The sequence below is a fragment of the Pseudopodoces humilis genome, chromosome 1, assembly GCF_049639895.1.
Source record: "Pseudopodoces humilis isolate 2021_Gansu_Grassland_sample_001 chromosome 1, ASM4963989v1, whole genome shotgun sequence".
Classification (NCBI taxonomy): domain Eukaryota; kingdom Metazoa; phylum Chordata; class Aves; order Passeriformes; family Paridae; genus Pseudopodoces; species Pseudopodoces humilis.
The window spans coordinates 101,031,698-101,055,445 of NC_142200.1; the positions used below are offsets into that span (position 1 = coordinate 101,031,698).

Sequence of the window (23,748 nt, forward strand, 5' to 3'; positions counted from 1 at the left end):
CAGAGTTCTCCTCATTTATGTTTAATATGTAGAAAATGTTATCATTTTCCAGTTTTACTGATACACTTATGTTTCATAGAGTTCACAGAGAGAAACTGAAAGGGTCATGAAAGTGATGTTCTCTGTGACTGCAGGCAAGTCAACTAGTGTCACACAGTAAGTCTGAAATACTAACCAGAACTCCACAAACACAGTATTTTTCATAACCGGTTTATTTTTCTTCTTGTACAGATCACCGCTCCCCTCTTTAACCCTATGGTCTTAACACTGCAAAACCTAAGTACCCAATGGATTTGACACCTCTCTGGAAAACAGCATCCAAGACCCAAGTACTAATGATTGGTTTTAAAGGTTCCAATGTGATGAGAGTTTTCAATGCATTTTCACCTTTGTACACCCCAAAGCCAGTGACACCCAGGTTAATCAATGTCTTGAGATTTAATCAGAAAGTGTTGAGAAACAAGTTCTGCAGTGTGATACAGGTAAACAACAGCCTAATGTTGAAGTGGAAAGCAGTGCTTCACAAAGATTCAAGAAAATTCAAAACTGGATAGGCATGGTAGACAGAGTAAGGCAGACCAAAAAACCCATAAAGATCAGTGACTCACCTTTAATTATCAGCAAATGTTTAGCAATCAAGAATGGTTCAGCAGTAATCCTTATTTCTAAGTGGGAACTGGTGTTAACAGCCTAAGGAAAATAACCTTTCTGGACTGTAGAGTCAGAGTGAGAAAAGCACCAGCATACAGTCCTTTTTCACTCCTGCCTTTCCTATGTCCCCAGCACTGGTAACTCCCAAGGTCCAGCCTCTTTAAGGGAAACTTATCCTACCCTTTTGGTCACTCATCTTAGCCCTCATGGTCTAGAAGGCAATTCCAAGCTTCCAGCTGCTTTCTTTTTTCTCTGTTTCTTCAAGGAAGTCCTGACCCTGAGGTCCTCACATGGGGCACCACTGTGTAAAATGTCTAGTGGCTTATCTGGTTCTTCTCCTCGGGGTTGGGATTAATGAACGAGAGATGGTATTCTTGTTCGGACTCAGATGTTTATTATTTCTTATCTATATTACAGTCTATATTATCTATATTATATCTTATCTATATTACAGTCTCACAGCACACCAAGCTAACAGACTAAAAATGGAGCCCCATGTCTCTCTCTACAATGCCTTCTAAATGTAAACTGCCCAATTATAAAATGCCAACTAATTTATTTTTACTTTCAACCCAATAACCAAGCACCTGTGTTCTACATTGTGGATCTTTCCAACTGATCACACAATATCACCCATACCCATGAAGAAGGTGAAAAAGCAAGACAAGCCTACACCCTAAAACTTTCATCTTGCTACATATATATAACAATATCCCAAAACCTTAAACTCCGTATTTTCTACCATGTGATATAATACACTTCTATTCAAACTACACACCCACAATCTCAGTTCTGTCATTCAATTTTGGAAGCCTTTCCTACGACCTCAGGTCAAATACAGTGCTCTCCTGCAGGACAGTGCCTGTCAGCACATAAAGCCTGAAATTCTCTGCACCCAGGGTTCCAATACTCTGTGAGTGAGGCAACACTTGGAATGTATTGAGCACTGTCTTGGTGAGGATGACGAGTAAGTTGAGGGCCTTTGGGTTTGGATAAAACAACAGACTGGTAAGGGTGACGCTGCTGTGGGTGTTGGCTACAGGTTGCCTGGGCAGAAGGAGGATGTTGATGACGCCTTCCACAGGCAGCTCGAAGCAGCCTCAAAGTCACAGGCTCTGGTTCTTGTGGTTTTAACTACCCTGAAATCTACTGGAGAAGCAACACAGTGAAGCACAAACCATCCAGGAGGTTCCTGGAAAGCCTTGATGACTACTTCCTGACACAAGAAGTGGACTATCCCACAAGGAATGGTGTGCTGCTTTGTCTCATACTAATAAACAGAGAAGGCCTTGCTGGAGATGTGAATGATGGGCAGAGCTTTGGCTGTAGTAGCCATGAGACTGTGGAGTTCAGTGAGGGGAAGGAAGAAGCAGGGTGAGTAAGATTGTAACCATGAACTTCAGAAGAGCTAACTTTAGCCTCTTCGGGGATCTTCTTGGATGAATCCCATGAGAATGAGACCTGCAGGAAACGAAGTTCAAAGAGAGCTGGTTGATATTCACGGATCACTTCCTCCAGTCCCAAGAATGTTAAATCCCAGTAAGAAAGAAATCAGGCCAAGGGGAAAGAAGCCTGTGGATGGTCAAGGAACTCCTGTCATTACTTACATGTAAGCAGGAAATACACAGGAAATAGAATCAGTGTCAGGACACTTGGAATGAATATAGAGAGGTTGTCACACTAAGTATAAATGAGATGAAAATGGTCAAGACCAATCTGGAGTTAAAGCTGGCCAATGCTGTCAAGGACAACAAGAGGGGCTTTTTCAACTCACTGTGATCCCTTCCAACTTTACCCATTCTGTGATTCTGTAATATGAACTTACCTCCAAAGGAATATACCAGTACAACAGCACCATACTGCAAGCTGTTTTTTTCCCAAAATATTATCAATTCCCATTCTAAAGGATTGTTCATAAAATTTAGTGCCACTGAGAATCAAGCCCAAATTATCAATCAAAATATTTATTTACATCTCTCGTCTATTATAATCTCTCTAAAATTAAAGGACTCTTGTTTTTTAGGTTTTGATACAACACAATTAGATATCAGGGCTTTCAATAAATTGTAGTTTTAAAAGGTTAAGACAGCATTAAAAATGATTAGTATGTCAGTAGAGTCTAAGCAGACAGCTCTTTAATAACAATGGACAGGGAATTTAAAGAAAAATACTTCAGAGAAGTAAATGGATATTCTTTCCAGCAGAATGATTTCTTTAAAGACAAAAATCCAAATTACACATGTCTCCTCTTTTTTGTTTCAAAACTACTTTGAAGGTAAAATACAACTACCCAAAGCAATTAAGATGAGAAGATGACTGATAGAGGAAAAGAATTCTCCAAGGGCCAACTATGTAATACTGAAAGAACTGTTAAGTCAAAGCATAATCATCTATTTTCCCTTGAATTATATTTATTTAATACAAACATAAAGGTGTGCAGAACAGATGAATGGGTTACTAGAGAAGGTGAAGCAAAAGCTCTCAAATGTTGTTCTTTGGAGAGCATCACCACTATCAAAGAGAACTGTTTTCTGCAAGCCAGTCTTGAATTCAAACAGACACCTGCTTAAATTTTCCATGGCTCTGTGAGCAACTACTAGAAAAGGAGAAATCAAATGTTATAAAACCTAGTCTACAACAGTAGTGCTTCCCAGACTCCAGTCTTGGTTTTAGCAATTGTAGAACTTTAGGTAAACAGGTGACAAAGGAAGACATTTTTTCTTTAATTTTTACTTTTGGACTACAGTTACTACCCTAACTCTTGTCTTTATTCTGAAAGAGAGGAGGAAACTGAGCTTTCTCATGTCTCCATTATGCACTTCCCATGAGATGAAAAGCAAACTATGTGTCAGATTTTGATATGTGAATAAAACTGTTCATAAGGTGGTAAGTTCTACAAGATGCCTTTCTCATTCCTTTGCTCCAAGAGTCAGTTTATTAATTTGCTTTTATGAAACTACTTATTTATGAATTCTTCTTCAAAAAACCTGAAAATCCTAGACAAGCAAGAGCAATCTTTAGGAAGCTAAATCTGCACAATGTTCCATGGTTCCACTACAAAGATAAGAAATCACTTGAATGAAGCATTTTGCATCATAACCCCAGCTCAACACTTCTGGTGCAGAAATCTGGGATGTTTTAAAATTTTAAATACCATTGCAGAAAACAGGAACATATTCTTTCATTCATATTTCCTCACCCAGTGTACACATTAATAGACAGTCTCTGTACTTGCCTTTGGTCATTTATAATGCCCTAATACTAATTGAAAAATAACTCACAAAGACTTCCTATTTTATTACCCATCTCACTTCACTAAGTAAGTAGATTTCCTCTAAGGCCTCACATAAAAAATGAAGAGGACACACTTTGTTTCAGCTCCTGGTGACAGACATCAGATGTTCCTCTAGGAAACCCTTGATAGGAGCACAGCAAATTTTTTCAGAGGCCTAACTGATGGATGCACAAAACAAGATAAACTGAGAGCAGAGCTTTCATGAGGAAAAAAAGATCAGTGGGCTTCAGGGAAAATGGTGTTTCAGGCTACCTGTGTTTTTATAAATTGTAGCTGGGAATAAAAATTTAAGGTAATGTGGAGAAAATATTATACTCCCTGCCACAGTTCATTAAAGTACTATGCACAGAGCAAGCAGCTACTTATGTGACTGAACAGATCCTGCTCCTGCACATTTTACTTTCATTGAGAAAAAATGACTTCAGTGACTTTGAGTGTACTGCTCACATACCTTTCCTGGCTCCCTTCTGTGATGTGGTAGAGATGATTGGCACCTCCATCAGCACAAGCTCTCAGGGCAGCTGCAAGTCAAGAAAGAGAACATCAATGCATTTGCATTATAAATAAAAACCCACAACCAGCTGACAGGGCTGTGTAAACTTAATTGTTCATAGTGGCATAGGGAATAAGCTTGAGATATTGTATGGCTTTTAGCTTCCTGTACTTGACTGCTTTCCTGTTTCTCTAAAGAGAAATTTGAACTGTTTTTATCAGACTAGTGCCAATCTTCATCTGACTGTGCCACCAGACTTCCAAATAGCTTATTTGTATCTATCTGAACCTGCTGCACAGCCAGCTTAAACTACAAGACAGGTAAGTATTAAAAACCTGAAAAGGCCCATCCTCCACCTATGGATGGATTCTCCACCATGTCACAAGTGGGAACTTGCACTGTAAACACAGCTATCTTCTCACCCAGGCAGAAAGTTCCCTATGGTGCCTCTACAGCAACCTGCATAACAACTGGGAAAGAAAAATAACCAAGAGTTAATCATGACAATACCCTTTTTCTCTTTTTTTTCCCCCTCCTATGACACAAAAATTGTAACTTTATTACAGTTCCTATATTGTTCCACAGACTGTTTGAATCTTCTGATATAAAGTAGTTGGTTCAGGTCTTAGCTTTAAATCTTGGACTATCCTGGTAAAAAACCACAATAATTTTCAGCACTTCCACCTAACATGGGGACCACAAAGGGCATGTGCCACTAATTCCAGTTGATTTAAACAAGCAGAGACACGCTGTTCTCCTGTGATCCCTTTGTTTATACAGACTTAAGTCAAAGGAAAGAGACAAGTCTAAAACTATTATTACAAAATCAAACATAAATTGGTATCTTTTATTCATAAGCTTCCCTATTAATCATCATTTTACTAACACACAGCTCTTTCATGAGGTTTTTAAAACCTGATAAGCTATTAAAGATTGAAAATGACCATCTTGTCTTAGCAGTCTTTATCAGTTTTGCTCCGAGATGCACAAGTTAGATAACTATAGCACACAAGATAAAGGAAGCTGCTGCTTCCACACTAGGGCAGAGTGTTCCTTCCAGGCAAAGAGAGACTGACTGGTAATTCTGAAAGGGCTGAAAGAACCACAGGGCCAGGGGGAAAAAAGAGGAGACAAGTAAAAAAAGGTACAAACAATCAGATCAGGCATTTTTTGCTGCTGAGAATCCAATTTTCAGCTAAAGCCGGTTTCCTTTGGTGTTTGTTTTTCAGTCAGAACCACCCCTCAGCAATGACACAAACCTGTATCTTTCCTTTTGGTGTACATTTGATCGGCAATCCACCTCTCCCCCTACTTAGCCAGCCTTTACAAATAGGGAGAACAGCTACCACTGTAGCTGCTCTCATCTTTAAGTGATTCTTTCTTATGTGGGTGCTGAACTCTCACAGGAAGTGTTTGTAAATTAATACCTACTGTGCAGTACCATGTGACCTTGGCTGAGGATTTATTTTTTTGGAGTGGGGGGGAGGGAAGAAGGAAGCAGGACAACACAAAAGCTACCAGTTCATCACAGGTACCTTTGGGTAGCTCAGCTTTTTTTCCTTCAGGCTGAAGCCATGAGCAGAGCAGGAGAACAAGCACTGTTCTCCTCTGTATAGCTTCTAGCACAGCTTCTGCTCCTGCTCTCACTACTGCCCTCAGCCTTCTTATACGGACCATGCTCTTCTCTGTCTCCTTACACCACTTCACCACTCCTTATAGCCTCCACCCAAACCCATATTAACAAGCCAAGGTCAAGCAGATTTGATCCTGAGAAATCTTACTAGGTGAAGTAATTTCTAGATTATTCTTGAATAAGAAGCTTGCCAGACACTTACCATGGTGATCCACTGCTCCAGTCAAGTGCCTCATCCAGTCTGATGAATACAAAGTCACAAACAAGAACAACACTTTTGTCCAGCTGTATTTGACCGGAAGATTTTAACTTCTTTCACTTGAGGTTACAGCTGAAAATGGATTGATATACTTCCTTTCACCTGGACGTGTCTGTTGTCTCAGGGAGTTCAGTTCACACAGAACACAGTAAAGGCCCATTGCAAGGAGAGTGTGCAATACCTGTCCTTAAGTCAGCTATCCTGTCCACTGGCTTATTTAGCAGACAGAAGGCATCTAAGCAAGACCTAGGACCTAATGCACATGACTTGCCTAAAAGATGTTTCCCAAACATTCCCAGACAGTTACAGCTTTTTCCTTCTGAAAACAGTGAATTTTCCATCTATTCTCCCACATTAAAAAAAATATATATAAAAAAAAATAAACAAAAAAGGAGCTTATAACTTCTGCAGAAAAAAAAAAAAGAAAAAAGAATGGGATGAGATACATAAAAAGAGATTAAAATCTATTATCGGTCTCAATTATTTTAACACAGCCAGAGCCTTAACTATTGTATATTCTCTCAATGGAGTTACCTCAAGTGAAGCCTGGCCTAAGATATCTTCATCTGATCTTATAATTTTAAAACAACATGACCAAAACAACCAAATCAAACTAAGCAAAACAAATCAGTCTTCAATCAGTCTAGTACATGTAAAAGTACTGAGATTCTCCCAAAGACAGGAAGGTGCCTATGTGACAGATCTATGACACTTCGATTTTTTTCACATGGATATGGTGCTACTATGTGATGTCTCAAATCAAAAGAGTTGCCTTATAAAAAAAAAAAAATAAACTTCTGTAGCATTGTAAAGTTATTTGGAGAAACAATTTATGAGGTACTGATCCTTTACCAGCAAGTCAATAACTTACACTGAAATCAACCAAAGCCCCAGTTGCATTAAGGAACTAGCAGGTAATTAACAGATTGGCTGGAGGCCAATAAATCATAATATTTCTACAGCTATGAACTAAGCTTTGCTTGACAAAAAGTAATGATATATGTTAGCTGTAAGAATTATGTATCATTACTATCTGGAAGTGTTTAAGGAGATAGTCAGCAATTCTAAACTTACAGTTTGGATGGAAAATACTCTGTGTAAAATAACAGGAACTGATTTTATACAGGGCCTTTTGTATTAGAAACAAAATTGCTTTACAAACAACAATTTAGCCAAAGTGCACCATGGCAACTTCCTAGGCAAATCCAACAGTCTCTAGGCGCTTTGCAACACCTCACATGAAACCTCATTAATTATTGCAGCAGAAACTGAAGGACCTGAATAGGATTTGGGCTTTGTTTTGCTTGACTTGGCATCCTGAAAAGAGAAACACCTTCTTCTGAGACGTTTTCAGTTTAAACAGATAAAAAAAGGTAAATTAAAAGGTGGAAAGCAACACAGATGAAGCGCTAACGTTTACAAATGGGTAAAAGGCAAGTTATCTTCCAGGGTGACAAAAGTGGATGGTGGGACTTATAAAGTGAAAAATATCTTAAGCAAACAGCCAGAACAGCAAATGCTCTTACCATCTCTTCTGGCCCAAAGGCCATTATGGCAGACCCCCCAAATTTGCTAGGTGGGCTGCGCGTGGAAGTCCGCTCTTGCTCATGCATGTCAGAAGAAAACTAAGTCACCCTTACCTAAGTGCTAGAGGCAGGTAACCCTGCCTCTGTGGATTGAGATGTACTATGGAACGGTTGTCCAAGTAGCTCACTGAGCTCTGCTGGGTCAGGAGGACCAACACCTCCAGAGAAAACTGTGATATGCATTTGGGAGCTGTAGCTTTTCCACCCACAACTGGAAACAGAGGAGGCCTGTGCTTTTGGCACCCAGCCCAGCTCAGAGCCCCAAGGTAGTGTTTCACGCTTCTGTTATTAGAAGAGATAATAAGTCCTCCTAAGAGGACAAGGACACAAGTGCACTGCAGACTCAGCTCAGCATGTGAATCTGCAATCCTTGGCATTACCACAAATTACCACCTTTCCAATCTGAATATTCTGTGTTAAGCTCCACTCAGAAATAGCTCTGTCTGCCAAATTACCACCTTTTCTATCTGTTAGATTCCTTTCTCATATAACTCCAGTGTCATTCAGTGAACTAGGGCATGGAGACATAATCAAAAAATCAACTGTTTTATTGCGCAGGAGGGGGGAACTCAATGCCAGTGTCAATAACTACTTCCCAAGTTATTGGGAGTAGCATGTGTTCAGTCCAGCAGTGTCTGAAATGATGGTAAGAGTTAATACCCCTCAGCTCCACCTATGCTAAGGAAGAGTTACATAGAGAGCATACTATCAAGCCATCCCATCTAAGAGTTTCTCACAGGCAGCATCAATGAAGAAACAAAAGCCTTTCTAAGCAATGCCCTTCCTTTTAAATGGTGCATCTTCTGCTAGTAAGGAGTGAAGTATTTCTCTTTAGTGACTGAATTTGAGGCACCAATGTTAGGGCTAATTATTAATTTTTACAAAACTTATTCTAACACTACAAAAATATTGGAAACAATTTACTTTATTGTACTTAGTTACCCCTTTGGCAAATATAAAAAAGTTCCTGTCCCTGTGAGACAGGATATGAGCACATATCAAACAAAAAAAAGGAAGGTCTTGGCTGTGAGCTAATTAGTTCTGATGCTTTTTACAGAAAAGGAGCAAGTATATGATCACATTCAATAGCCCTGCAAATTCAGGTGGGGCAAAAGACTCCACAGAACAGATGCAACTCTTCCAGACTAAGATGAGTACATAAGAAGGGAATACATTTATAAACATTACCAATACCTGGAAAAGAAAAGCATGACCTTATTATTCCTATTCTATTATTCCTTCTAATTAGCATTTAAAATATATTATTTTCCAAACAGATCTTGAAATCAAAACATGTTTTTTGCTTAAATTCAAATTTGTGACAACTCTCTTTAAACTGTGTTGTTTAACAACTGTTTTGCCCAACACTAAACCCACTAAAAACAGCTTTAGTATAGACCCTCTGTTCCTTTTCTAATTTTACACAACTTCTTCTAGGTATGCAATCTCTTTTCCTCATTCATTTATTGATTCAGCAGCCTGGTAAGCATAATTAACCTGCCAGCAAAATCTATGCAAAAGAGAACTCTGCTTAATTAATGACTTGGAGCGCTGGTAGTAATACATATGTGAAATAAATGATAGATATGCAGAGAATTGCTTGGTTGGCTTAATACATAGGGCCAACACATTTCTGTCCCAGTATTTCTATAAAATAGCAGTTACCAACAACAAAATGCATAATCTGTATTTATATGATGTTTCATTTTCTCCTCTGTCCTGCAGAAACTGCAAAAATAAATTTAACAAACCCATGGCTTTGTACAGCTGCATCTCCAACTATTCCCTCCCACCCATGTGTTTCCACCTGTGTTATTGGGACTGTTTGCAACTGCTATTCCATATCAATTACAGGGCACTGCAGACATCCCTCTTCTGTCAGCTGCAGCTCTGCTTAGCAAATCAACTGCCAGTCCATAATAGTTTTCTGCATTGTGGTTGGACACTGGTCTTGCTATGAGGCTTTTAAACTATTTAAAATAGGTCCATCCTTACATAGAAAATGAGTGGTTTGGCTACTTAAAGAAACACCATCAAAGACATTGGTGAAAGCAGGGTTTAATATGAATTTGTGAAAATAGAACTTTATATACTTTGATGAAAAGATTCATTCTACTACTTACGACAAAGATGAAAGCATATAAAGAAAGATCAAATTAGAAGCAATTTGAAATTATTTACATGGAAGCTGAGAATGCTACAGGGGGTAAGTGTGCAAAGGATCCGGATGCAAAGATAAGGGTGCAAAAGGGCTTAGCAGCACTTAGTCATTGAGTAATTAATATTTATGGAGCAATTTGATAGAGTTGCCTACAATTATAAAAATTATTAGCTATAGATTTGAGATTGTAACATTCATACTATAATCAATTCATATGCACACAGATAAAATGATGTGTATACCCCTTTGTTTTTGTGCAAAGGTTATAATCATAAATGCCCCTTGAATTCAGTGGAACACTGACATCAAATCCCTTTGTGTTTGCCAGCAGGCAAGGGCTGCACCTTAAGGAGTGTGGAGACGGGGCAGGGTGAGGGTACCAGCCTAAGCCTCAGTGTTAGCGACAGATTATCGCACACTTGAGGGCTTGTGAGCTCTGCCACACTCAGAGAGCTGCTACTCTAAAATTATTTGTGTATCCAAGAAAGATCCACCAGCAACCAATCTCTTATAACTAAAACATGTCTTCTAAATTAAACTGCTAAACTCTACAGAACTCAGGTACCCAGTGGTCCTGAGGCAAATGGATCACCAACACTGGTGGTAGCTGTCTTCTCCCACATGGACCAGACTGGATCTCAGAAGTAAAATAACTGTACTTTGGGTAAGCTAATTATATGTTTCTTATAAAGCTTTTTTAATCATTCTGCTATGAGCTGTAAACATCATAGAGATCTCAGCCAACCAGAGGCAGGATTCACTAAACAATTAAATATGAGAAGACAAGGAAGAAACTAATGTGAGAATGAATTAGGAACACTATTCTTTTTTCAGTGCATTGATTCAATATTGAGCTAAAGCCACACAGATAACACTTCTCTTAAAAAAGTTCACACAGAAATTAAACACATGGAAAAGGAAACCATTTTTTCCCACAGACAAAAACCAACACTGAATTTTAGCCAAAAATGTTACAATTACCAAAACAAAATCTTAGTTTAAAAGAAAATTCTAGGAAAACTTACATCTTAATGCTCACTTTGGGAAAAAAAAATAAAAAAAAAAAGAACAGAGCAACTCTTAAACAAATAAATTTGTAAGTACCAAAAAACACAAATTCAAGCGAAAAACCTTGAGTACCAATAAACATAGTAGCAGTAATGTGCAGTCAAGAGACAGAGGCAAGGGAGCAACTGGGATTTCACTAAAAGTGAGTTTTGGGACTGTCTTCAGGAGCACTTCGATGCAGAGTTCATTATGATGATTCATATTCAAGGCTGCTGGGTTTGGAGTAATCTCTTGTCAGGAGTTAGTTTTAATATTCCTATAAGCCTTACTTAAGATATGATTTTGTCTTCTCCTTTCTGTCATTCTCCCATTCTGTCAAACCCAAGACCTCTGGTACTTGCTGAGCTGCTTTACAGCCATCACTGTAACAGGCTCCACAAGGAAAGCAGCCCTGTGCTTGGTCACAGACAAAACCAGGAGGAGAGAGCTCAAACATAAAGTACTTGCTTCTATCATTTCCATTAAAATCTAAGTGACCTTTTCATGACAAGGCCATATGGCTTGATGCCACTGGGGGAAGAATCAGGAAGAAGTTTATTCATTTTCTCATTTTTTTTTTTTTGTTCTCTGTTTGAAAAATGACAGCTAAAGCTATAATGTAACATTTAATCAGCTTTTCTTTTTGCCCTGAGCACACATCTATTATTACTGGGTAACAGTAAGAAAACACTGATTAGAGCACAGAAAAAAAAAAAAAAAAAAGGAAAAATGCACTGAAGTGCATAATATTAATCCTGACTTTTTTTCCTGACACACTTCCTTGTTTTGAATGTATTTAAAGAATAACTTGTCAAATCCTCACAAATCAAACAAGGTGCTGAAACAAAAGCAGGGAGTCCTACCTGGGCCTTAAATCTGTATTTTCCAAAGTGAGAAGGAATACAAGCTCTCTACAGCCATATTCTTGCATTTGATTGAAGTCTGGTCTGGTACCAGGAATTCCCCAGAGATTCACAAGCCCTTCCTGTAGTGCCACACATTGGCCCCAGGGTTGGGTTGGATCCTGGTTTGCAGACCTTGCCTCTGTAAACCCTGATTGCTGATGAAGGATCAACCCAGTCTCAAACACCAAACCCCTACAGACAACGCTGCTGATCCTTCATCAAAATATAACTGAAGGTGAAGTAACTGCAAGAGTGTGCAGCTAGCTTCTTCTGCATTCATTATCTGGTTATCAAGTGAAATGGAGAGGCTTCAACATTAATTTTATGTCTGAAGCTTTAAAATCATACTGTTTAATAATTCGTTGTAACTGCCATTGACTTCAAGCTTTGAATGCAACTTTTTATTTCTTCATTTCCTATTTTCCATTGCTGCAGCATTGATTTCTGACAGAAGGAAAGCAAACAGCTACAAACATGATGGAATACCACAACTGCTTGCAATTGTAATTGCTGGCCAGCATTGCTATTAGATGAACTTTAGTAACAAGCTGACTCTATTCCTATATGGAAAAAATCCTGACTAAAAAAATAATCACCTTTATTTGCATTATACATCTGCTGAAAAGAGAAAACAAAGCAGCTTTTTTTTGATCTGGCATTGCATCAGCAATAACAGACTTCATGAAGTCACTGGTCCCTACCCCAGAATGAGAAGTATGTGGGGCAGGCAGGGTGGCAATATTTGGGAAAGATTGGTCAGCTGTTCCAAACCAGCAAAGAAAAAGTAATTTCCTACTGCTGCTAGCAACCAGAACTCTATGTTCCTCATCACAGCCAGATCAGTGCTACTGTCTCTTCTGCTTCCCCTCAACAAAATTAATTAATAATTCGACCCAATCTGCAAATGTAAAGCAATGAGCATGGTAAGTTCATAGTCATGTCTATGATTGAATATTTTCAGCTAATGCACTTATATTTCAAAATTTGCTTGCCTAAATTGGATTTGCAGTAGCCAGCAACTCATAAAAAAATTAATCATGCACTTACTTAAATTTCACAAAATATATTCATTCTCATGCTACTAAAACACACATCTTTCCTTACAGCCCAGAACAGATTTCCACACAACCATTTTATATCATAGTCTAACAAAAACTTTTGTGTGCCAAGGACATTTCAGGGCTCATAAAAGTCAGAAACTCCAATTCTGTTAAAAGACAACTAGACTATTACAGTGAATAAATTTCTGAATGGATCAAGCATACTTTGACACCTACTTGAAAACTTATTTAAAATATTCAAGAGAATAATCTTTGTCTAAAAGTTGCTTGGAAATAAGTACCTAAAAGAGGAACAAACAAGTAACCAGACAAGGAAATATTAGGATGGTAGATAATTTTTCCTAATGCAAGTGGAACTAAGGTATAACATACTTTATTTTCTATTGTCTTAATAACGTAACCTGTGTTCATGCTGCATACTCTTGTGTATTAGTAATTTGCCCTACTTTTAACAGGTAAGTATTCATTATATTTTTAAGCAAACAATTGTAACACCATCCAGAGAAATGGTCAAAGCCTCTCCCCCCTCCCTCAAAGCGTTATTATTTAGCTTATGACAGTTTCACTCTTGTTTCTGACTGACCCCCACAATGTTTCTGTTGTTTTAACTCCCAGATTTGGGCAGTGGTAAGCTGCAGCAGAAGTTTCTTTGAAGAAACGGGAAATGTAAAATTACAAGAAGACCTGATCTTACCTACTTTATTTCATATTTGGAATAACTACAAGTACATATGCACTGGCATTTGCACTAATCTAAACCAGAGTAGTTTCATGGAAGCAGTGGATTTGCATTGCTTTTACTCTAGCACTGGCAGTTTAATAGAGTTCCAAGGATGAAAATGAACACTGATATTAGAATGTATTGCTCCTCTTAGGAAAAGATGAGTTTTAGCTACTTGCATCAAGACTAATCTTTATCTCCAAAATCTTCCCACATGACATAGATCTAAAATTGAACTAATATTCTTGTTAGGAACTTCCTTTTAGCAAGTTTTTCAACAGTTTAGAAAGAAGGTCAGCTAGCATCCTGATATAAAAAATCAGATCTATGGTATAATTTTCTTAAACAAATTTTTCTTCCATTATTTCTTATTTAATAAAATAGTTGGAAAATCTCAAAGAATGCACAAAGTAGGATATTTTCATTCTTAAAATAATATAGAAGGTGTGAATTAGAATTTTCAAAAGAAATAATCAGCACCAACAATAATTTTAGAAAGTTTTTAGCTGTCTTGATGAAATAATATATTAAATTATCACAAGGCACAAAGAAAGCTCATTTGGACCATCAAAATCGGCTTCAAACCAGACTAGAAGCTACATTTCTGAGTGCTAAATGGGATTTCACATCTGAATTCTCTTACATAGCACAAATGCAGAACCATTGCTGTCATCCTTGAAAAAAAATAATCAACATCTATATATGGAAAGTCTGGTTATGAATGAAGATGGCATAGCAGTAATGTCCCAGCTCATAAAAGTGATGAAGAAACAAGTGCATTGATTTCTAAACCTCTCTTTATTAAGGCTATAAAAGAACTTTTAACACCAAATTTCCAAGTAAAGATATTTGGAGGAGGCAATCTAGAGCTTACAGTACAAAACTGAGTGTATATTCTCACATGGAATAAACTACTGTGTGACAACTCTCCCCATAGCAAGGCTGCAAACAGGTAATAAATTTATAGGTCGTTGCATTAAGTAGAAACAGCTCATGTCCTCTATCTCTGGAAAAACCCTATGGAAGTTTCCTAAGGCTTCAAAAAGGGAGAAGGGCCTAGAGCAAATGGAAAAGTAGAGGCTCAGGGGATTTCAGACCCCCTGAATTTGGGACTGTTAGGTGGTCTGAACTATTCAAAACCTGATTTTAGTAGCAGATTTGTCCATGTCTAGTTTCCAGTTAAAAAAGATAATCAGTACACTGTACATGACTTATCAAAATGCTACAGTTACTGCTCCAGGCCTTCAAATTCAATGTGTTACAAAGACAAACAGGCCTAAAAGTACAAAATCAAAGAACTTTTCCCTCTCATTTTGGTCAATATTTTTCCTTTTGAAGAAGAGAGACTGGACTTTAGCATATATTGAAGTCTGCAGTTCAGAAGTGAATTCATGCAAACCAGGTATGAATTCTTTGTTTTGTTTAAATTACCTCCTATCTAACTGTATTATATCCCCTTTTAAATTAATGCTAATACAGAAGCATTTTGCCATCATCTGAGGATAAGCCAAACCACTTAATCTTTATTGACCTCCTCTTTGGGGCCATTTTCCCCTTGTAGTTTAAACCTGCGCATTCAATGAACAAAACCTTAGTTTAGCTCACCTGAGCTTAATCTGAAAGTCTGCTTTTCGAACAGGTTCCCTGTGAAACAAACAAGCAAAACCCCAAGATACAGCCTTGTTGAAATGGTAATACATTACATGTTGTATCTGCTGCTCTTTGTTCTCAAAATGGTTCAGTGAAAAAGAACCCCAAGAACAGCAGCTGTGAGCACTACTATAAAGAGTGTTCCATTTCAATGTTGCTACTTAATTGGAAATTATCACCCTATTAAATTTACCCAAATAAAATTATATAGCTTATAAAAATGTCCTAAGTATATCTAATATATTCTTATTTAAATCAGCCAAGTGTTGGCAAAAAAGAGTATCGATACTCTATTTAATTTACAAGCACTGTCCATGCTAAACACTTCATTATCAGGAACAGAAAATATTAGAAGACAGGATGTTCAAATGTGATTTGAATTACTGTACCAATCCCATGCTACCTTATCTGCCAGATGTACCAGAGATTCCAGATTAGTACACAACATTTTCATTTAAAGTAGTGTAGTCTTGCACTCAGCCTTGTTTGAATCAGTCTCACACAGACCTAGAAAGACACCTCTGGATCTTTGGTTCACAAGATGCTACACAGGTACCTTAAAGGCATCAAGCATGGTTTAGTCAATGTAGAAAAAGAATTGCATAATGCCTCACCACCTGCTTGGCACAGTCACCAGAGCTTCTAATGGATTTTGGAATTTGAAGGGGGCTTTTGCTTAAAGATGCAATGATTTCTCTGAAAGATTAAAAGGTGACCAAATTGCCACCTTTATAAACTAAAATAATGTTAAATAAAGGAGAACTAGAGATTCTGTTTTTTCATTTATCTTGTTCACAGGTAATAGTGAGTACTGTCAAGTCACAGCTTATCAATAGTCTCCTGTCAGAGAAAAGAAGTCTCAGAAATTTGATTTTACAGCTGGCTTTCCAGTCTCAGAAACATTTGATGCTCTTTTAGCAAACCATTATCAATAGCTGTGACTAACTGAAGAAGGTTTCATTTATGTGATTAATTCCTCCTGTAGCCAACCCAACACCTTGCTTCTACAGTTGAAGAGGCTTACTTGGAGGGTCATGAAGTAGTATTTGCTTTAAGCCATAATTTGAGAGGTTCCTGCATGCAGCTGGTCCTCACCCTTCTCCATACTTCCCCCACTGCTGCTCCTCATCCCCAATGCCTCCTATTCCAGGGTCTGCTTTATGAGCTACATAATTAATTTACTTTACTTAAAATTTAGCAATTATGAGAGAAAAGTAAAAAGTGTAAGCAAAAGACCATGGATCTCCTGGGGTTTTGTAGAAAAACATTCTGAAAACAAAACAGAGAAGACAGGTTCTTATACCATAAGCAAGAATAAAAGGGGTAAGGGTCATGCTATTTCTCTTGACATGCAATAACCTCATGCACTGTCCTGTCACACCACCAAGGCTGAGAGCACCAAGCCAAGCTGTTCCCATGCCAGCAGCTTGTCAAATCCCATATCATACCCTGGGCAGGTTCAGAGTGGAGGCAAAGAGGCCTTGGAGAGTGTGTGTGTCCAGGGAGCTGCAGACATGGCACTGCTATCACTCTCTCCATCTGAATGGCTCCCATGCCACTGGAGAGAAGGGCACTGCACACTACTCTATCATGGTGCAAAGATGCTTCCTCGTTCCAGCAGCAGACAAGGGTCACACCGAGTCATCACTGATGCTGCGCTCCCAGCCACCACAAACTGATGGGAAAGCCTTTGCAGGGGGAGGAGACAACCACTGGCCCGTTACCTCACCTGGTTTGAGAGTAAAGAATGGGGACAGGCAGGAAATCAAATGATATCTCTTTTCTTCCCAGGCATGAGGGGTGCATTTCTGCACATACAGTGAAAACAACAAGCATTGTTTAAAGAAACATTTACTCTCTAACACAGCTGAATTCACCAGGACATTCCCAGTCTCTCCTCTTCTAAAGAGGAATGACCACCCATTCAACAGTAAAATGATGCAATATGCATTTGGGAAAAACTCCCCCAAATGCATACCCAAGTAAGAGAACCACCAAACCACTGATCTGTTAAAACATAAGAATACTAAGAAACAAAGGCTTATATAAGGAGAAATATTTAAAACTAACCACACGGAAAAATAAATTAAAAAAAACAACAAACCAACAACCCACAACAAAAAATTAAAGGTAACCTTTAAGTTACTATTGCAGTCTGTAAGAGACATACTGCAAATTTTGATAATATTGTTTGGAACATCAGTCATTTTGCTCTTGCTGATATTCATTTTTGATAATGCAATAGTAACATCTCAGGAATGATATTAAATTTCTACTTTGTATTAAAGTAGAATTGTATTAGCATGGTACAGTGTGTGTATCTCTGCTGGGATTACTTTCATGCTGGAAAAAAACAATGTTATTTTTCTATTACTGATATAAGTTATCTATTTTGACACTGGAAAACATATTTCACTAAAATATAAACTAACAAAATCTCTCATCTAAGAGGATATCACTAAAATTTCCCTCCTGGTGTATTTTCAATTCCTAGCCAGCAGACATTCTGCTAATTTTTTCTGCACAATTCATTTGATTTGCAGCATACCTGTGAGCCCATATACTAGAGTTAGCATGTCCAGTTCAATTACTCTTGCTCAATCTTTGACCAAACTATTGGGAAATTTGCCTGCAGAACAACAAAAGATTGCAGCTGACAGACTTATGTCTTTCTGAGCAAAACTCAAGCCTGGCCTCCTTCCAGGATCTCCCTCCATTCAGTCTTTCCATTAGGCTACCAGCAGCACCCTGAGAGGGTGAGTCCCAAGGCAGCTTGGAGGGAGAAAGAAATGGGGAATTAGAGTTACATTTATATTCAAACATATCTGTACTTTACTGACATGATTTTCCAAAGCAGTCAACCTCATCCAAACATTTGTTTATCAGTTTAAGAAATGGGATCACTGCTTTCTATTCACCTTTCACAGTAATGAATCACCTTGAACATCCTCCAGCTGGCCCTAACCCTCCAATTTCTTGTCAGGGTATGGAAGAAATGAGCTCTAACAGGGACTTAAAAGGGGAAGAGAGGGGACTCACCTTATCTGATAAAATCTGCCTTCTGCTGTAAACTGCAAACAGTTCCAGATATGAATTAAGGAGATTACCAAAGCCAGGCCAGGAATCATGCCCCTCACTAATGGAGCAATCCCCCCACTAATGGATCAAGACTGTGGCTAGCAAATACTGGTACTTCAGCAAAATCCAGGTTTTAGCCACATAATTACTTCAATTTACTCCAGAGGGTACATTTCCAAACACACATCCTAATTTGCTGTTGCAGAATGATGTGTAATTTACATTGCATTCTGTAATGGTTCTGAAGCCCACCAACACACTTCCATGTGCTGAAGTGACACATCCCACCACACCTGCAGAGTAGGGGAGATTCCATAAAAAGCTATTTAATTCCCAAACAGTTGGTGCAAAAAGCAGCCATGGGCATTAAGTTTGGGACTGCTCCATGTACATCATGTGGGTTCAAACTGCTGGCCTCAGGGACATTTTATTTCTTTTGCAATAACACCAGAATCGGGAAGAAGATGGGGAACTTGAATGTATTCTAGAAAAGCTACTAGCAATCACCTGGGGAGCAGTAAATGACACCTTTAAGCCAAGAAGCAGCTTTCTGTGAAGCCTGCCCTTGGCAGTAGGTGTCGCTGCAAGGCAGAGGTTCAGCAATTAGTAAATTATTGGGACACAGACAAGAACAGAAGCAGGCAAAGATGTTTTGTGGTAGAAAAGAACATGCACATTCCTGACAGCTGGTAAGCTGTACACTCGTCTTTTGCTAAGCTGCAAACATAATCAAACAGCAGATTGCTAGTATACACCTGCCTAAAAAAAAAAAAAGCATGGAAACTCTTACTATTAAGGTAACAGCTTGCATAGCAGCATTCTTTATGTTTAGTTTTCCACTTACTGAGTGCTCAGCCTTCTTGACACATTAAAGAGTTTACTGCTATTCAGTACAAACAGAACTCCATGCAGCACCTAGTCTTTTAATCCTCCCAGACTAGCTGCAAACTACTGAAATCGTGCCTTTAAGTTCTTGAAGTGGGCCTTTTAAAGATGAATAATGCATAAATTCCTGTCACTCCCGTGTCCAGCCATCCAAGGTTATGGATATTTCATCTTCTAGAGAGCAGTGTTAGCTGGGTTACACCCAGCACAAAACAAGAGGCAGACACCTCTGCTCAGCTCTTGTGTGTCATTTCAGCCACAGGCTGATATTAGGGTTCACCATTTTTCACCCTCTTCAAGTCCTTTAGGATTCTGTAATGTTTTTCTCTTCACACTGCAGAGAAATTGCAGAGGCTGATGTCTCTGTGAGATGAGAAGGCTTTTTCCAGAAGGGTTTTCAGCCTGCTGTCAAGTAGTCTCTCCCTTCTACTCTTTCATGCCTGAAATATTAGCCTTCAGTTGCCACTAACACAAAAAAACCATTTTCTGCTACTGCATTGAGCCATTTTACAAAGAAACTGCCAGCTGAATTAAGAACTACTCTTTTACTACAAGTCTAACAAGGCAAGAGAAGTATTTAAATAATGACAAGGCAAGAAAAATACTCATAGTCCAGAGATTCCTAGAACTAACTACAGTGCCATGATTTACTTTGAAAAGAGGGCTGTTGCTGCTAAGAACAGATCCTACAAGGTTCTGACTTCTTCAAATGGCTTTAAGCCAGAGATATAAAAGTCAGTACTTTTATAGCCACTACCAAAATCTAGTACTAAAGGTGCTAGCTTAGTTTTAAAAAAACACTTAGAAAGCAGATATACACTATAGTAAGCCAAGGTTGTGCAGAGACCTGAAATGGGCACTGGGGCAAACCCCGAATGTGCTGAGTACCTGGGCTGTCAGCCTGGCAGAAGGTACAGATCAGCAGAACTGCTGAGCAAACTGAGCCAGGAGGGGTTTCCAGCCACTGCCTGGAAGAAAATAACTTAAAATTAAAATAAAAATAAGTTAAAAATAAAAGTAGAATAGCTTTTCATCAAGGAATGCCCTTAAAGCTGCACATAGAGCATACTTGGCGGGTTTTTTGGTTTTGTTTCTTTAACAAACCGAAACCACTTCTGCAGCAAAGGTTTTATGCTGTCCTCTCTGAGGCACACTCAGTTTTCCTGCAGGGAGAAGTATAAGAACTTGGAGTGTGAAAACACGAGTTGCTCCTCCTCCAATGAGGCACTGAGGTACTATTACATACTGCCACCAAAACTGATACCACCATGCCACGGTGGTAGCTAGTGACACTAAAAGAAACCAGACTGCAGGGCATCAGGCAAGCAAAGTAATCTTTTACTACATATTCTACTCTTCTTTCTTCTGTCTTCTCTCTCTTTGACCCCCACCCCACCACTTTAATATGAACAGGAGCTTGGCCTAAGACTTTTTGTGCTTACACTGACTGGCACGTGAACCCTCTCCAGGCACCACCTTAATAAAAGCAAGACCGACAAAGCAGAGAAAAAATGAGTAACATAATATCTACAAACACACAATACCCACTGGAAGCAACCTATAGGTTGCTAATGCCAATCCCTAATGCAGCAGTACTTTCTTACTTATGTCTGTACAATATCTAATAAAATAGAACCTCTGGGAAAGAAACTCATCATCTCTTTCTGTTCCTCTGTGCAAGCAAGACCTCTTGTTTACCAGTTCAGCAAAGATCTGAGCTGTGACCAGAAAAAAAGGTGCCAAAATTATTTACTTCGCTGTGAACTGTACCCAGAGTGTGAGTACCCAGAGAGGCAGGAGATGATGGGCTGATGGCTCTACTCCTGCAATAGTTTTCACCAGCATTACCTGGTCTGTGACCCAAGGAAGGTGTGCAAGGGTGGGTGCAGGCAAAGCAGGCACAGCAGAGCCCTGCAGACAGTGCTCAGGCATGGGGAATGGGACACTTGACTGCTATATCCATCTTAGCAGGCAGAGGTGAAGCCCAAACTCTGAAAATGCCGCCTGAACCAGGAGAGACACAACAGAAGCTTATATATACCTGCACTCTGAAGCAGCTTTAGAGGGGGAAAGAAAACCCTGTAGACTGCAGTCAGGGAAGAATAGGGTTGTGAAAGGTTTTAGTTCCATAAAGCATAACATCAAGGTAGTGATTACAGTCCAAACAGTCACCAATTTTATTTAAAAATTGAATTTTTAATGCCTTCCTTTTTTATTTTTTTAAAGATGAAAGAACTGCATGGCCTGTTAAATTTTGATTTTCTTTGGGCATAAGAAATGGTCATCTGTATACATAACAGGCACATACTGCTTGCCATATTTCTCTGACGGACAAGTTTCAGGGAAATCTGTTGCAAAAACATATTTAGTAGTAGAATCAAAAGCATTTTTAAACTGAATACTTCTGTTTTAAAAGGCATGACTTTTAGAGAAGTGTTTGTGGTAATGTATGGAAATGTAATCACAATGTAAGAAAAAAAAGGAGAGTATAATGTGTATGATGAGAAAGAAAGGATCACTGCTCTAAATGTTCAATATGCTCAGTACACTGTTGCTTGAAGTATTAAAGAATATTAAATTTCCACCTGGGTTTTTATTTACTATTTCATGGCAACATTAAACCAGTCTTTTTAGTAGTTTTGTCATTTAAAAATATTTTTCTTCTCTCCTTTTGTCTAGTAGCATGGACTGCTTTAGAAACAGTCAGTTTTATGCAATCAAAGAGCAAAACAAACCCAAAAGCGAAATGAGACTTTGTTACTGTAATTGCCATAATATCAGAAATGTGCCTTGAGAGTGGCCAAGGGACCTTTAATGTTCTTGTGACATGGTTGATAGCTTGACCCATGTCCTGACCTGACTGGAGCTCCATAATAAAGAGAGCAGTGCTGTGCTAAATATTATTCTCCTACAAGTTCGCTGTGTGAAGTTTCCAAGGTGTCCTACTGCTAGGACAGAGAAGTTTCAGCTTCAGCTCATGCGAATCCATACAGCTACAGCTATTTAAAATCCCACTGCCGAGAGGCACATGTGCACTGTTTACTCATACTGCACATCTTCAGCTCTCATTTTTAAGCCATCTGTTTATTGCACCAAAGTCCAAATGATTTTAACAAAGACAGAATGTTCAAACCAACAGTCAAAAGACAGCTGAAAAGTCCATAAATATGTATCTCCAATTTATCAGCCTAACCTGAAAAGACACGTTAATAAAATTCAGAAGGACAAGTAAGGTAAAAGAGGCTACAGACACATAATTTTTTTTCCCCACAAAATCATCTTAAAATATCCATTAAAACAAATCGTTCATCTCAACTGTATGGGTCTACATCATCTCTATCAAAAAGCTGCTATGCCCCTCATGATACGAACATCTGAGCATGCGTGGCCTTTAGTAACATCCATGGTACCTTTCTTTAGTGAGTTTTTAATGTTTTTTACGTTCAGTTGAGATCAGTTGCTTCAGCTGTGCCTTCTGCACACATTCACTAGTCTTCTCAGCAAGCATATACTCCTTTTACTCAATATTAACACAAATCAAATGCTTTTCTCATTTAAGTGTTAAATTTGGTGCCATAACTTGGCTGCATAAATGCCAGAAGTCAAGAAGCACCAGAAATCACTTCTTCAGAACAAGCATTTTTCTTGCTATATTTGAGATACTACAAGCTGAGCAATTTCTTTTTAGTCTTTAAGATGCATTACAAATGATACTGCACCTCAGGTTCAGGAGAGTTGGATAAGTAAAATACTTTAAAAACAAGCAAATTATTACTAAATTGAAAGTGATTGGGAAATAAAATTGTATGTGCTATGAATTTTCTCACAGAAACTCTCCTTTGCTTTTCAAGTTAAAACTGAGCAATGAAAAACAGACTGAAGGATACATTCTATATCTTCTGAATGCAAAACTAAACAGTAATATCTGGGAAACGGCCAGAATCAGACTTTAACCAAAATTCTCAGTTTCTTCTGATAAGCTAAGCTATGAGTTTGTTATTTGAATCAAGTGGTGGGATGTGATTGGATAAAGGAGGAAAGGAACTAATCCAATTCCACCAACTCTTCATTCAACACAAGTATTTTGCAAGCCTCAAATTACCCATGTGTGAACCCTATAGTACTCCTAGTTTTCACAGGGATGCCCCCAATCTCCCTTTCCACTTTATAATATTCAGCTCACCTTGAAGACAAGAGAGCTTGTCAAGCTAGTATTAATACACAAGGAAATGTTTAAATCTCACTCCTTCTAATCAGATCTGAATAAATAAAAAGGCACCATTTAATCATTACCCTGAAACAAGAATGATGGTAGTACAAGCA

General features: G+C 38.5%; 1 protein-coding gene across 2 annotated transcripts in view; it reads right to left on the bottom strand.

The window, feature by feature from the left end:
• TPK1 (thiamin pyrophosphokinase 1) overlaps positions 1-23,748 on the bottom strand; it is a 296,584-nt gene that overhangs the window by 181,696 nt on the left and 91,140 nt on the right. Inside the window, exons 1-2 of one of the 2 annotated variants that reach the window (XM_088064081.1) lie at positions 4,775-4,878; positions 4,398-4,467 (exon numbers count right to left, since the gene is read on the bottom strand). In XM_088064081.1, coding sequence (XP_087920207.1) covers positions 4,398-4,467; positions 4,775-4,817 — 113 coding nt within the window. In that variant the 5' untranslated portion in view covers positions 4,818-4,878. Of the gene's footprint in view, positions 1-4,397; positions 4,468-4,774; positions 4,879-23,748 lie in introns of those variants that run through there. The other variant, XM_005519092.3, reaches the window with a different exon arrangement.